The 15,682-nt window shown below is 35.9% G+C and overlaps 1 protein-coding gene across 1 annotated transcript; it reads right to left on the reverse strand.

The window, feature by feature from the left end:
- Positions 1-327: 327 nt before the first annotated feature.
- On the reverse strand, positions 328-9,652 carry LOC122005715 (MLO-like protein 1). Its single transcript, XM_042560854.1, has 14 exons — positions 9,345-9,652; positions 9,216-9,273; positions 8,888-9,120; positions 7,658-7,774; positions 7,495-7,549; positions 7,288-7,385; positions 5,098-5,172; positions 4,849-4,937; positions 4,656-4,705; positions 2,126-2,166; positions 1,162-1,371; positions 1,023-1,090; positions 874-934; positions 328-795 (listed from the first exon to the last, which is right to left on the reverse strand). The coding sequence occupies exons 1-14, from the start codon at positions 9,486-9,488 to the stop codon at positions 574-576; spliced, it is 1,521 nt and encodes a 506-aa protein (XP_042416788.1). The 5' UTR covers positions 9,489-9,652; the 3' UTR covers positions 328-573.
- Positions 9,653-15,682: the final 6,030 nt, after the last annotated feature.

A 15,682-nucleotide genomic window follows, 5' to 3' on the forward strand; every position in this document is an offset into this window, starting at 1 on the left:
TATAGTATAAATATAGGTTGTTATAGTAGCTAACTCGAAGCGGATGCCTACCCTCAACATGAATCATGTTCGAACTTTCGGTTGAAGCTTTTAGTTGCGTAAAGGACACTTGGGGAGGGGGGGGATGACTTACCAATTAACCAGCAGTCCTCGTGACCAATGAGGTTTGAATCCTGACTTAGTAATGTCTAGGGTCAAGGGAGTTCTCACATCCTACAAGAGGAGGGAGACCACCCTTCTCTGACCTTGTTAGTATCAATTCTTTAATTTTCAGGGGAAAATTATAACAAAAAAATACAGTAAACGGGTGCTTATAAACAATGGTGCTTGTGAACTGGCCCTCATAGAAACAAAACAAATCCAACATTAACATATATCCATACAACTCTCATATCTCAAAAGGATACCTCTAACTAGAAAACTCCACTGGAGCAGTCGAGCTTTCGTTTGATTTCTACCGATACAACAAGGAATAACATACAAAAGAGATAATATGATTCGCATTGATGACAGTATAGGATAATATGTGTGTGTATATATATGCTAGGCTATTTGATCATAGATATACTTGATCTAGTTAACTCCAGCTCTTCCTTCTTCCAGGTTGTAAACTGCCCTCTGTCCGTCCAACCTTTCCATCTCAACCTGCCTCAAAGATTCATTCTCATTTTTGTTTGTTTTGGCGAGCCCATTGCCCGCCTTTCCACCCTTGTGCCTCTTTACATTTTGTGCCCAACCTAGAAGCCCCTCTTGCACATGCTCGTCGAATATAGCTCTCTTGAAGTAACTTCCCATCTTTAACCGAAATAGAAGTTTCAGTTATAGCATCAATCTACTGGATCAGAACAAGGGTATCAAGTGTATATTTGTTACCTGGGTGACAATAGCATAGAGGGGTAGTGTGCTGTAGCTGCAGAGGAGTTGAATGATAACCCTGCATAAAAAATATCTGCATTTAGAACCAAACACGACACTCATGTATTGAGTTTCAAGTGTAAAAAACATTAGACATTTTGACCTACCCAATGACAAGTCTGGGGACTATAAAACTGACCCGATCCATGATGCATGAATTGAAGCCATATGTGGTCTACATGGGAAAATTAATCTGTTACTTTCCCTTCTTTACCATGCATGAAGTGGATTGTAAAGGCTACTTACAAAAATCCAGAAGAAAAATGCAATCTCAAAGGCATTTTGAAACAGGATAAAGTGTATCAAGTACAGGACAATGCGTGGTTGGTGGAACCAGAAGTGATCATCGGATGGTTTGACGACCAAATCTCCTTCAATCGCAGAATGTTTTTCAGCAACCTCATGAGCCAACTGGGTAATCACATGCTCCAGTTTAGTGCCAATAGCAAGCAGCAGCTGCAGAAGTACAAATAAAGTTAAAATCACTAGATACTAAGAAAAAGTTATGTGTACCAATAGTCAACTACTTGTGCCTCTCACCAAAGATCCGTTTGTTTCATGTAAAATATTGTATCTATGTAAAATATTTTCTGGGAATTTTTACAAGGAAAACTTTTACACAAGAAAAAGTTAGTGTACCAATAGTCAACTACTATACGCCGAGGGAAAAAATATTGTTCCTTCTCTGGCACAGCTTCTTCCCCACAAAGAAGCTTACAGATGATAGATGATGGATGATGGAGGGAACTTGCAGTTGAAATGGAGAGGAAAGGGGGGCTTACAGTCTACAGTTGAGGGCAAAGGGTGGTACATAGATAATGGCAGAGATGGAGAGGGCTCGCAATTGTAGTTGACTCATGGTCAAGGGTGAAGGAGAGCTAGTGATCAATGATGAAGGGGGAGAGGCCTCACAGACTACAGGGTAAGCCTCATAAGATAAGGGTGGGGGTGGACAGTAGAGATTTCACATACCGCTGGAGGAAAACATTTTCCACTCATTTTGCACACATCATTTTCTCTTACCATACTCATATTTTCAAGTTGGCAAGGAAAAAAATTTCCATCGATTCTGTTCTGTCATGCCAAACACTGAAAATGAGGAAAGCATTGTCCAAAAAAATATGTTCGGTGAAACAAAGGGACCTAAAGATGCCAGAAGTAGGCTATGGCAAATCTACATAAATTACAAGTTCTGTGGAAGAAGACTTACAATCAGAGGGATGAATGATATCCAAAAGTATGTGTGCCAACCTGCACAAGAAAAAACAGGTTTCTCAAGTCCTCTCAATGAGCATAAACACAGTCCAGCGGAACCCTGAATAAAGGATGGCTAACTATTTATTGGACGGATAATGTTGTTGCACAGAATATCCTAGGAGCAATGCTAAACCAGTAGTTTCATACCTTCTCACAATAATCACGAGTTGAATGTAACAGCATAAGCATAATATATGTAGAGAGTAAAAAATAAATAAAACTTTGATTCCATTGAAGTAGGTTTGACTATATATTTCAAAATTGAATATGGAGTTAAGTGAGAACAAATTTTCTTACTCTGATATCAATGTTGTGATAATCTGAAATTGCATAACAGTAGAAAAGTTTATTTGAAGGCTATAATATAATGGTACAAGGACAAAAGATAACCATGATAATAACATAAATTGGAACGCAGTAGCAATCTGATGATCCACTAATATGAATGAATTTTTGTCGAGATCTATCCAAGGCAATGCTTGTATCCTCTTGTTTTTTTTTACTTCTCAGCAGATCTTCCATACATTTTTTTTCTCTTCTTTTATTTTTCAATTAAATTTCCCTCTTTTTGTCTTCCTATGTAGAGATAGCAAATGGTCCCCACGGGTCGCCCAGTTAACTAGAGGGAGGTAGATTTGCTACAATAGGACAGGGATCAATTTCTTGCGGCACATGCCCTCGGGGAAAAACTCCTCCCACCCCTTAGCCACTTAGCGATCATCGGCTATAAGCTGACCCGTGATTTACCTCCCTTCACATAACCTAAGGACATGCTATAAGGAGCATCTAAGATGAGCGTAATCATCTTTTGCTACAATGCTACAATGTTACAATGTAGAGATAGTAAATGAGACCCTGATGTTAGCTTCTGAATGAGCTCACTTCTGTCTAGCTAGATGAAGCAATCTAGTGGAGGGGAGAGCATGGGTGGAAATGTCATTCCTTTTCCTTTGGCACGGATGAAACATATTGTTCTACTTGTCGAAATAGGATCGTTGGATCAACATGGACAAAGCATGATCCACATGAAATAGTTCTCTTGGAACCTGTCTCCTAATTGGTGTTAGCACCACGTGCCAGGACACCTGCATGGTTCTAACACAATTGTTCTGGTCAGGTACCAATATACCACAACAGATAGACATTGCTAAATCTTGGGGTGAGAGGACATACAGATATCATCTTGTTTGTTATTTTGTGTCAACTTTAATAGTCAGAGGTCATACAAATACTAACTCACCTTCAAACCTAAATCTTATTTAACACTCTTTGGACTTGATTAACCATTATAATCTCCATCAGTTCCTCAGATCTATATTATTAAGTGGATGGTCTTGAGGGTAGTTTTGAAGTCACGCTCATAGAAGGTGATGTGCAATAGTAGATCAATGGGGTCCAGAAACTGATGTATTAATGTAGGGGGAAAAAAGGCAACAGCTACCCTAAATCAATCATCTCTAACTGAGCCTGCCAGATTGAGCATTTTCTCCTTCACGATGAATGACTTTATCAGAGATTGGTGAGTTATCTTGTTTTCAGCCTACAACCTAAAGCCCCAAAGGGTCATTTGGAAACCATAAGATAAACTTAAAAACATCATTAGGAAATAATATCCAAAAATAAATTAGTTGTGACAGAAATATCATTACTGATCATCATATGACGAGTTCAATTTCAAGTTTACATCACAGTGTCCTGCTACAGATTGATCATCCCTCCAAAGTAATTGTTCTTCCATACACGACTACCATTCACTTGCTGGAGACAGCCTTTTTTCTTCTCCTACAAGATAAGGATGAAGTTTGTCTTGGCTTGGAGACAGTTTTTATTGTCTCCAAGAAGCTATTCATCTCAGAGGATGTAGTTTGTTTTGGCTTGGATGATGAAACCATCTCACAATTTGGCAAAAATTACTTTACAAGAAATGGTCCTAACAAAGCATGTTTACATCAAAATCAGCGAATAAATTTCACTAGCTTGGTCTCACATATCGATTCCAAGCCAAGAGAAGTTAAAGTTTGAGCTCCAAACAAGGTCTCATGTGCCTATATATAGGCACGACCATTATCGCAATGAAGAAAACAAGAATAGATAGTAAAAAATATCGGAAAGTGAGATAATAATAATAGAAAAGAGAAGGAACAGCTTCAAAAAAAAAATCACAAGAAAGTACAAGAGATTCCTCTTCCCTTCACAGAGACAAATACAAGACTAGGACCTCAAACAGATCCATAGAGATTCATGTTACTGAATAAAAAAATAGACGCAGATGAGACTGTCCACTTTGTAAAAATTTTGGCCAATTTTTATTCCACCTTATGTGTACCTCTGGATATTTGCAGCACAAAAGTTTTGGTATTTTAAAAAGAACCTAAACAAAATTCCTACATAAATCTGCACAATCTTGAAATTTGTGTGTAGACATAAAAAAAATACAAAAGAAAATTTCCCTTAAAAAATGAAAACTCTGGATGGTATCTTACCATTAACATTCAGCAACAAGAAAATGAAGACAAACACCCAGAGATACCAACTGAAAAGAAAGAGAAATATAAGGACCATATAATAAAAGCATTTTAACACGTTATTGTTTAAGATGATAAGTTTCATGAATTAGAAAAATCTTATCATTATAACAGGGTTAAGTGTCAAAAATTGCTTTATGATTTAAATTACCTTATACCAACAACTTTCTTGAAATCAGCTTCAAGTGCCCGAATCATATACTTGTGGAAGTCAAACTTTGGATTGGCTTTGCAATGAGTCTAGAAATGGAAGAGGATTCAAATATTAATAGAAAACATGTGTAGTTCCAAAATCAGCTAGGCACAACCATACAGATTTAGATTAGTGATTGACACTTTTAAAGTGAACACTATGCAACAAAAATGAACTATTAACTTTGGGTCCCAGAATATTGTTTACCATGATGAAACCCAGCCTCATGGTGGTGTAATCAGATTTTGTGACCGACCCGTAGAATTGTTTGACAAATGAATGCTGCAAAATCCAAAAGGAGTATTATTTCACATATCTTCTAATCCGCTGATTAATGAATGCATGAGCTTCAAGACACAAGATATCATCATATTCATAGTTAAACCAGAAGCAAGAGAAAGAAGATTGTGACTGCAATAACATCCCAGATAAATGGAGTCATACTGCCATTCTCAAAGGTGTGTTAGGAGTATCTTCCAAAGAAACTGATAGTAACTTAAAGTGACAAATCCTCATATATATAATATACAAAGAAAATTATAATAAGTTTAGATCTTATTATAATTCATAGAAAAATTGGGTGGCACAGTTAAAAGTTAATGCTAATTTCTTAGATGAATCATAGAATTATGGTTTAAAATCTCGTATCATGCCAGGTGGCACAGTTAAAACATCTTATTCTACCCGTTGACTGACTGGCACAACGGCAACACCGGCATGCCCCATACAAGGCCACGCGGCCGCACGGAGGCCACCCGGCCGCACAAAGGCCACCGGACCGTACAAAGGCCACCCCGGTTGCACAGGGGCCACCCGGTCGCACAAAGGCCACCCGACCGCACAAAGGCCACTCGGTCGCACAGAGGCCACGCGACCTCTCTGAGGCCTCATGCAAAACCTTGTGGCCTTGCTAATGCCTCGCGCAAGACCCCACAGCCTCACAGACGCCTCGCTCAAGGCCCTACAGCCACACAAATGACTTACGCTGCTCGAACAAGGCCCCGCGACTGCGCAAGGATGAGTTTTATTTTCGATTTAATTTTTTTATTTTTATGCAATTTTTTTCAATTTTAATTTTTTAACTATTAATTTTTTTTAATAGTTAATTCTTTCTATTAAAATATATATAGTTAATTCTTAATAATATAAAATTTATTTAAATATAAATGATGATATAGTAGGGGAAAAGTCCAATGGCGTAGAAGGATTTATATAGCTGACCTCACCTAGTGCGATAAAGCTTGGTTATTATTGTAGTAGTTGTAATAGTTAATTCTTTCTTTTTCTTCCCCATATTTTTTCATCCTTAAACTCACGAAAAAAATTATTTTTTATTTTGTTTTATTCCTTTTCTCCTTAAATATACAACAACAACAAAAATCAAACCTTTTCCACTAGGTGAGGTCAGCTGTATGAATCCTTTTACGCCATCGAGCTCTATCTCTACTATATCATCATCTATATTTAAATAAATTTTATCTTCTTAATCTAATTAAAATAAATTAAATACAATTTAATTTAAACCTTTTGATCCTAATCATCATGTCTAGATTTTAGTTAATCCTAAATTAATTTTTACTTAATACTAATTTTTAAAATATTAGTTTAACATAATAGTAAATATTTATAGTAATCAAATATTATAATAATATTTTTTTAACTAACATATTTTACATTTAAATCGGCACAGCACAATATGATACCGAAACCATATCTTCTAGTCATAAACCAAAACTCTGATATGGCTCAAAATTTTAAACCATGCATAGAATCACCATCAAGTTTATTACAAGATTGATGCTAGTTTCTTGATGAATCATAAGATCACCTTCAAGTTTGTTCGGATAGTCTGACTTCCAATTGTAGGTAGAAGATATTAAAATTCCAAGCACTTAAAAGAGAGTAAATTTTTATTTAAAGAAAAAGTGAACTTCAATGTTTGAAGAAATTTAAAGGATTGGCATATTTGAAGAAGGTTTTACACCTCCGTGACAGTGCTCTGGAAGAATCTTACATATGATACCATGTAACGCAACTACAGAAGAGTGGTTGAGAACATTGAATCAAATGGAGCAAATCCAAGTCCAAGAATGTGTACTTAACATGAGTAGATTTTTGTGCTCAAAGAAGACAAAAAAAAGATTGATACCACTCACAGTAGAGAGTCCAGAGTTGCAGCTTAAAGAAAATAGATGGCTGTGTTTACATTTTAGTTACTGCATGCATTGTTGGAGACCTAAGATAAAACCCACACTGAGTTTTCAGAAGAAAAGAAAGTGTCATTTCAGATTTGCAGCTTCAATGTCCCAAGTTCAACAAAATACAGCTAAAGTAAGGAATACATGACAAATACACAATTTAATCTCAAGTATATTCCAAGGTATGATCAAAACTTACCAACCAACTCATGATCACTGAGTTTGCACCAATACCCTTGAAGCGGTCTCTGATAAATTGAATTTGATTCACATGCCTTACCCTTTTTGGAGCTACACCTAAAGATGATAAGATCAGTAACTAGTATGCTTTGACAAACAGACAAAGTGAAGTCTTGCATCTGACTACCACATTAAGCCAATATCAAGCTGAAGGCCCAAAGCATACCATTTTCTTTGGTTTCTTGCTGGATAGATTCCTCCCATTGCTTCCATTGACGAATCTGATTCAAAAAAACAAAATGGGTGGTTACAGCTAAAGATTCTTAAAAATAAGTTCTTTTGTGAATATCTATTAAACAGCCAACAAGCAAATTAATGAAAGTTTATACCTTGGCTCCTCCTAAAAGCATAGTTAGGGCACTAAAAGCAACATGAGTGACTGCCAGTACAAAGATAAAGATATGAAGTTGATGTATTGCCTCAAGCGACAACAATGGAACTTTTCCCTGCATAGAAAGAACCAGTAAAATCATAAATATATTATTAGTGCATAAACAGACAAGGATAAGAAATAAGGATATACATAGAAAATGTGCTATATATAATTTGCTATTACACAATAACATTGAAGGTAGGAATTATCATCTTCAAATATCATTTGTCCCAACAATTTGGGGGTTAGCTAAGGGGATGTCAACTATAGATTAACTGTCATTAGCATATTTCACTAGAAAGAATTAATTGAAAAAAATGATATGAAAAGTTTTCCTTTTTTCTGAGAAGAAAGACTGCTAATAACATCATTCCAAAAGGATATATAATACTAGAGAATTTCACTGGAAGGAAAAAAAAAAAATTAATAAGATGATAAAACAGGAAAAGAGTGAAACAGTTGATAAATATGATGTGGCCCAATGTGCTATAGTAAGCAAGAAATGAAAGATGCAAGACTGACAGGAGAGAAATGGTTTCCCTTTTACTCTATTATTACCAAAGAAGTGACTCATTCTTCTCTTTTAGCTTATGAATTGAAAAAATAAAAACTTTTGAAAATCACTGACTCAAATGGACTTATGGACCTACTTAAAATGCTTCGCAAAGCAATATACAAAACTGTCATAAGTGACTAAACTCGAATTGTGTCTAGCGTTCATTCTTATAAGGAAAACAGTGTAGGATAGGATCATAGCATAAGTCTAAACATCATTATTTACGCCATTCATCTCAAGTATTAGAGGATTATTCGATGAGACAAAGATCAGCAGATAATTAGTTACACATCTTCCCTTATCAACTTTAACCAAGATAACTAAGTTCATCATTATATATAAAAGACATTTCTCAACTCGTTCCCGAAGTATTTTGCATATAATCTAAGTATGACATATTAGGGACCTCTAAATGCTACTATAGTTCACAAAACTCATAAAAAAATATTGATTAATCTTTCATGAAAGGGTAGAACATGGAATGAGGAGATTTGGTGACATGCCCACAGAAACTATAGTACATCTGGAAGACCATACTCAAAATTTACTTGTTAACTCGAAGAAAACTAAATAAAAACTCAGATAGAAACATAAGTTACATAAATAAACATGGTGTGGCACCGAACAAACCTTGTTCAAGCAATGAGATGCCTCCGATCCACCCCCTGAGAGCAGCCTTCGATGGCCTCCATAGATGCCAGCAGAAAACACAGACTGGAAGTGGGAAGTACCATGGTTGTCAGTGGAATCCTCCCTCTTGCAGGGAAGCATGTGGTGGGTCCATCCTTGAGGGATGCAGATCTTTTGGATCGCACCCTGGAGCACCGTGAGCAGCAGCGAAATGAACCCCAGAAGCATTAACTCTGCCCCCCAAAACCCCAACTTCCCGTTTTTAGAAAATATGACACACAAACCAACCGATCTAGGGAGAAAAGGAAGAAATGGCAGCGCAAGGTACCTTCTTTCACCTTCTGGAGGGCGTCGAAGAGAGGCTTCTGGTTCTTCCTCTTGAGGACCTGAAAGATTGCCAAATTTCACAATGTAGAGTACGCAAGAAGAAGAACGGGAGAGAGAGAAAAGAAGCGACCTTTCCGAGGCGGTGGAGGAGGCGCTCGACGAACAGCGAAACGAAGATGATGATGAAGCAAACAGAGGCGACAATCCATGTGGGAGTGAACTCAAGCTTCATGTCACCGGACGCGGCTTCTCCAGCTCCGCCGCCCTCCGCCATTCCTACTCCACCAGAATCAGAGGTCTCTCTCACTCAATCGAGGTCCAGAGAGACGGAAGAAAAAATCAAAACTAGTTCTTTGAACTCTTTGATCGGAAAGTCTAGCCAAAATCTCCGCTTTTTTTTTTCAACCCCTGCGCGACAACCGGAAAAGTGGCGAACGGGTCGGTGGGGGATGCATTTTCTTTTTTAAAATATGTACAATTGCCTGAACTTATAAAATAATATTATATCTTATTTAATACTTCTTATATAATTTTTTTTGTAGGAAACAATGAAAAAAAACACTTATTATGGCTTATGAAAACGATGCTCCTTTTTAAAAAATATTAACATAGCAACTGAATATATTTTATATTCAAATAGAGTTTAATTCTAATATTTTGTTTTTATTTTGAAAATAAATACCTATTAAAATAAATTGATTTACAAAATTAATTAAATAAATGTGGTAATGTTATATCAAAAATATATGACTATAGTCCTTATAAGGCTTCAAAGTATTTTGAACAGATTTTGATAATTTTGAGAATTTTAATAAATCAATAAAAATATTATAATATAATACTATTTCATAGAGAATATTATTTATTAAATTTAAACAATTTTGCATTAGAGTAATTATCTTAACTGTTATAATAATATTGAAATAAATATATTTTAAAAATAACAAATATATTAATTAAGGTATAATTTTGATAATTTTGAAACAAAACTATTATTATGGTGAAAATGTGCCTTTTTTATTTATTTATTTCTTCCCATTTTTTATATACATTTTACTATACAAATGAATCATTCATTTAGATATCAATAAAATTATATCTGAATAAATAAATATCTCAAACATAAATCTATTTGCAAATTTGAATACGATAAAACATCTACAAAAGATCATTTCCATATATTCCAACATTATTGGATACACAATATCACCATCTTAGTGACAATTATAAATATTAAAATTTTATTAAAAACTTAAACGATTGTAATAAGTTTAATAAGAAATATTATATTACATTATATTTTAAGAAAACTTTATAAAGTCTTTTTTGACTTAGCAAGTTTGATTGGAGGCAAAGTAAAGAAGGAAGAAAAAGAAATTATTCTTTCACTTTTAATCATTTTATTTTATTTTTTCGTTCTCATTCTGTGCAAGCCAACGTTGCTTTTGATTTTTCTCATGTCCAGAACAAAATTATTTTGGACGGAACATAATTAATAAAGTTCAAAATATGTTTTTTAAAATAATTATTATAATTAATAAATATTGCTGTTTTGAACTTTCCCTCCAAATGAATTTTGTTTAGATTTTTCCTTCGATTGCTTTCTAATATCATGGACCGCCCGTGACCGCCCACTTCTTTAATTGCTTGCCTTTTCTCATTTATTCTCTTTAAATGCTAAACTACTACTTCAAAGGATAAATTGTGTAAGACTCAAGACACTTTTTCTCATTGGGGGATTGATTTTTTCTTTAAATGATCTACCTAAAATTGGATAGAAGCGAACAATATATTCCATCGACAACAATTTCACTGTCGGCCAGGCCCTACAATTGACAGGATCGTTATCATGTTTTTACTATTATTGTTAGTGTAAGTTTACACTAATAATTGAATTTTTATTTTAGTGAATAATAAATGGTTAAATTTTTTTACCGAGTACATCAGAATTGATGGGTCGAGAAGTTTTGACATTAAACTGAAATCCAGTTAAGTCTGAGAACCTTATAACTGGCATGAAGTCTAGATAGATCAAAGTATGATATGATATCTGACAGGAAGTCCAGCTGGATCTACAAAACCTGACAGCTGGCTGAAGTCCAAGGGCCTCCGGACTTAACAACTGGTAGGAATACCTGATGGATTAAGAAGCAAGTCAAGTGACTGCAAACGGTAAATGAATATAAGGCATTGGAGGAGAGTGATCCAGTGAAGACAAGTCCTAATGGACTATAAGCGCTGATTTAACTTAAAGTCATTTTTGGAAGTGTAAGCTGAAACTATGACTAAATCCTGCTCTTAGAAAAATATGATCTAATTAATAATTATTTTTTAACTGTGTCAATTTTATTTTATAGGTTATTTTTTATTATTGGGCTAACATTAACTTACACGATTGAATTACAAATAATCACCTCTAATGAACAGTATTTGAGGTGCCTCAGAGCTACGAGAAGATGCCTCGGAGTTGCGGAGGTGCCCTAGACCCTGTGGAGGCGCCCACACATAGGTAAACTTCGAGGATAGAAGTTTGTTGCTCGAAGGCGTCCTAGAGCATGTTGGAGGCATCTTAGAGTGCATTGAAGGTGTCTTGGAGAGCTTGGAAGTGCCCTCGCATGGATAAAATCGTAAATTTCGGAAATGATAAAGGTTGAAGATTTTTAGATCAAATTTGAGGTTGGAGACATCTCAGATGGAGTTGGAGGAGCCCTCAACATTCTTTAAATGCCCTATTCAACTAGCAACTCGAACACAATTTCCACATGAGCTCTAACTATCGTTCTGCAACTTTGTCTTTACACGTAGCTAGCTATACTACTACTTTATTGTACCCGGCCATTGCTGGAAAACTAACACCAACAGCGCATATGGATCTCCATCTTTCGTGTTGGTAACGAATTTACTATTGTGCTTATTTATGTACTTACAAAATAAAAGTGTAGAGTTGTTACATTTTTCTATCTCTTTATTCTTGTATATATTCAATTGCTCTACCGGGAGTTTATGGGTAGAGAATTTAGTGGATTGTCCATTGATAGTGTTAAGACCCTTAGCGGTCGACTAGAGAGAGGTGAATAGCCCTTGCACAAATTACACAAAACAAATACCTTTCTCAAACTTATAACTTAGAATAAAACACTTGCATAGATGAAATAAGAAATAAAGTGAAAAGACAGAGACAAAGAATTTTATTTGATTACAACCGGGGAGGTTGTTAATCCAAGGAATAAAGTCGCGCTAATTTCTCCTTCAGGCGAAGAAACCTCTTTACAGCAATGAAGCACAGAAAGACGAAGCTAAAACATACAAAGAAGCATGTACAAGTGTTGCTTGAATAATTCTTGTTATTCTTAGCTTCTGGGAGCAGGGCGGCTTATATAACCCTGCTCAGGGCGCCTGGAAGGGTTCCAGGCGCCTGAAGTGGGATAGAACTCTATCCCTGACGCAAACGGTCAAAGGTCACGTCGAAACTTATAAAACTTGGGTTTCAGGCACCCCGGACTGCTCCGAGCATTGGAATGGTTCTAGGAGCCCGAAATGTTTCCGAGCGCCCCAAAGGAGAAAGTCAACATTTTGTTGACTTTCACTCCGAGCCTCTAGCTTTGGTTCTGCTTGCTTCGGTCTGGGTCTTCCGCTCCGACTCCGTTCGCTTGGGTGATTTCGGCCATCCGGAATAGGGCTCACTCGAACCCAACTTCCGGCCTTCTCAAGCAAACTTCCGCTTTAGCTTCTCGTCCCTCGAAAATGTCGCGCGCCTCCTTCTCGTCCGCCTGCGTACTCTTCAACAGCACCTCATCCCTCAGACGCACCGAGCTCATCGGCTCTCTCCTGTGTCGTCCTTCACGCTAGCTGCGTCTATTGCTCAACATCTTGTGCTCCTAAGTTCCTGCACACTTAGACACAGGATTAAACACAACAAGACCTGACCTAACTTGTTTGATCACATCAAAATAACCTTGGGGTACCAACAATCTCCCTGTTTTTGATGTGAGCAACCCAAGCTAAGTTAGGGTAAACTAACATAAAGTAAAAGAAATAAATTTGCAATTTAAAGTGCAAAAATTTAAAACAGTTTAAACTATCTCCTCCTAGACTTAATCTTCCTTTCTCCCCCTTTGATCACATAAAAAATGGGGTACCAAAAGAAATCTAAGTGTTTTTTTTTTAAAAAAAACTCTAATTTTCCAATAATTTTATTTTAAAACTTATCAATTTTTTTTTAAAAACTTTGAAAATAATTTGATAGCACTTAAAAAAATTTGCAATAATTTTAGAAAATTTTAATTTTTGTAAAAAAAAATTCTAAGTAAAAAAAATCTAAGTAAAAAAAATGTTTGAGTAACTATTTTAAAGCATTAATTATAATTAAATATTTTGTCATTTAGTCAATTAAATATTTTATTTTATTAATTGGCTTCCAGACTGTGGGGAGGTAATATGCCCTTCTTAGTTATTGTAGCAACAACTACTTTCTAGACAAAGCCTCTTAAGGAAATCAAACATTTAATCTACTCTCTGAAAGCCCTAAGTCCAATTAAACTTTTAATTTATACAAGTTTTTGAAACCCAATATAAGTTCCTTCCTACAGGATTAATCAGAAATTTTGGGGGCACATAACTTTTAAAAAATTTTCTAATTTGACCCCTATGAAATCTAAGATACCAACTTAGTCTTTTAAAATTTTGAGTTTGAACAGTTAAACATGTATGGTTTTTCAAGTTTTCTACTTGTATCTTCAATTTATCATTTTTCAATTTTAATTTTTCAAAATCTTTTAATAAGCAAGATTTGATTAGAATTAACTTTAATTCTTTATTTTCTTTTTCTAATTTTCAACAGTCTTTAGATAATAACTTAATAAATTTAAATAACTTATCGGGAGGAAGAGATCGTACCTGACTTACCTTGTCGATCTTGTTATCCATAACTTCCCTTGAACTACTGCTTTCTTCCAATGTCGCTCCCCATTCATCGATGCTCTTGATGCTTATTTTGAATGAGAGCTTGCCTCATTTTCATCGTCTTGATGACTTACCATTAACACAAGTCTGGAGAAAGCCTCAATCTCTTATTCGGACGACGTTTCATCCCACGTCTCCTTCAGCTTTTTATGTTTGTTCGTTTGGACGGGCTTCTTGTTCTTACCCTTGTCCTTGTTCTTTAATTTAGGACAGTTATCTTTAACATGTCTTTCTTCATTGCAGTGGTAGCATCTGATTGTTCTTTTCTTTCTACCTTGCAGATGGTTAGTTTTTCTAGATTTAAATAATTTTTTAAATTATCTTACCATCATTATCATTTCGTTGTCACCGAGAGAGGATTCTGAATCATGTTCATCCATCTTTGCCTTAAGGGCAATGTTGTGCTTCAACCCCTTCTTCAGATCTGCACATCTTGTTTCATGGACTTCAAATGTTGAATACATTTCTTTTAAGGTAACAGATTCTAAATCTTTTGATATATAGTAAGCATCTACTAATGATGTTCACTCGGTAGTTTTAGGAAATGCGTTAAGTGCATACCTTAGTGAATCTTGGTTACTTACGTTTTTTTTAGATTTGTGAGTCCGGTGATTAGTTCCTTCATTCTTGAGTGAAGATGTACAACGGTTTCTTCTGCTTCCAATTTTATGTTGCTTAATTGATTCCTTAGCAGATCCTGTTTCACGAGTTTGGCTTCGGACATCCCTTCATGTAGCTCAAGGAACTTCTCCCAAAGCTCCTTTGTTGAGTCGTAAGCATCGATCTGGTTGAGTTCTTGTGGCGGTAGGACGCTCAGCAGATGAAACTTTGCTTTGCCATTTGTCACGAAGTTGGCCTGCTTTTTCTTCGTCCACTAGTATTCTTCCTTGCCTTTGGGTGCTGCAAAATCAAATTTCAGTATTAAAAGTAATTCAAAGTCGGTTTTAAAGAATACCTCTATTTTCTTTTTCTAGCTCACGAACTCCCCGTCGAACTTTGGTGGGCAAATGCTCAGTCCAGCCATCTCGTGTGCTTCATTTGGCGATTAGTTCTCCTGAAGCGTCCTAGCTCTTATACCACTTGTTAGAATCATTGGCGGCCGGCTAGAGGGGGATGAATAGCCCATGCACAAATTACACAAAATAAATACCTTTCTCGTACTTATAACTTAGAATAAAACACTTGCATAGACAAAATAAGAAATAAACCGAAAAGACAGAGACACAGAGAATTTTACTTGGTTACAACTGCAAAGGTTGTTAATCCAAGGAATAAAGTCACACTAATTTCTCCTTCAGCTGGAGAAGTCTCTTTACAGCAATGAAACATAGAAAGACGAAGCTAAAACAGACAAAGAAGTGTGTATAAGTGTTGCTTGAATAATTCTTGTTGTTCTTAGCTTCTGTGAGCAGGGCTGCTTATATAGCCCTACTCGGGGCGCTTGGAAGGGTTCCAGGCGCCTAGAGTGGGATAGAACTCTATCGCTGATGCAATGGCCAAAGGTCA

The sequence above is a fragment of the Zingiber officinale genome, chromosome 7B, assembly GCF_018446385.1.
Source record: "Zingiber officinale cultivar Zhangliang chromosome 7B, Zo_v1.1, whole genome shotgun sequence".
Classification (NCBI taxonomy): Eukaryota; Viridiplantae; Streptophyta; class Magnoliopsida; order Zingiberales; family Zingiberaceae; genus Zingiber; species Zingiber officinale.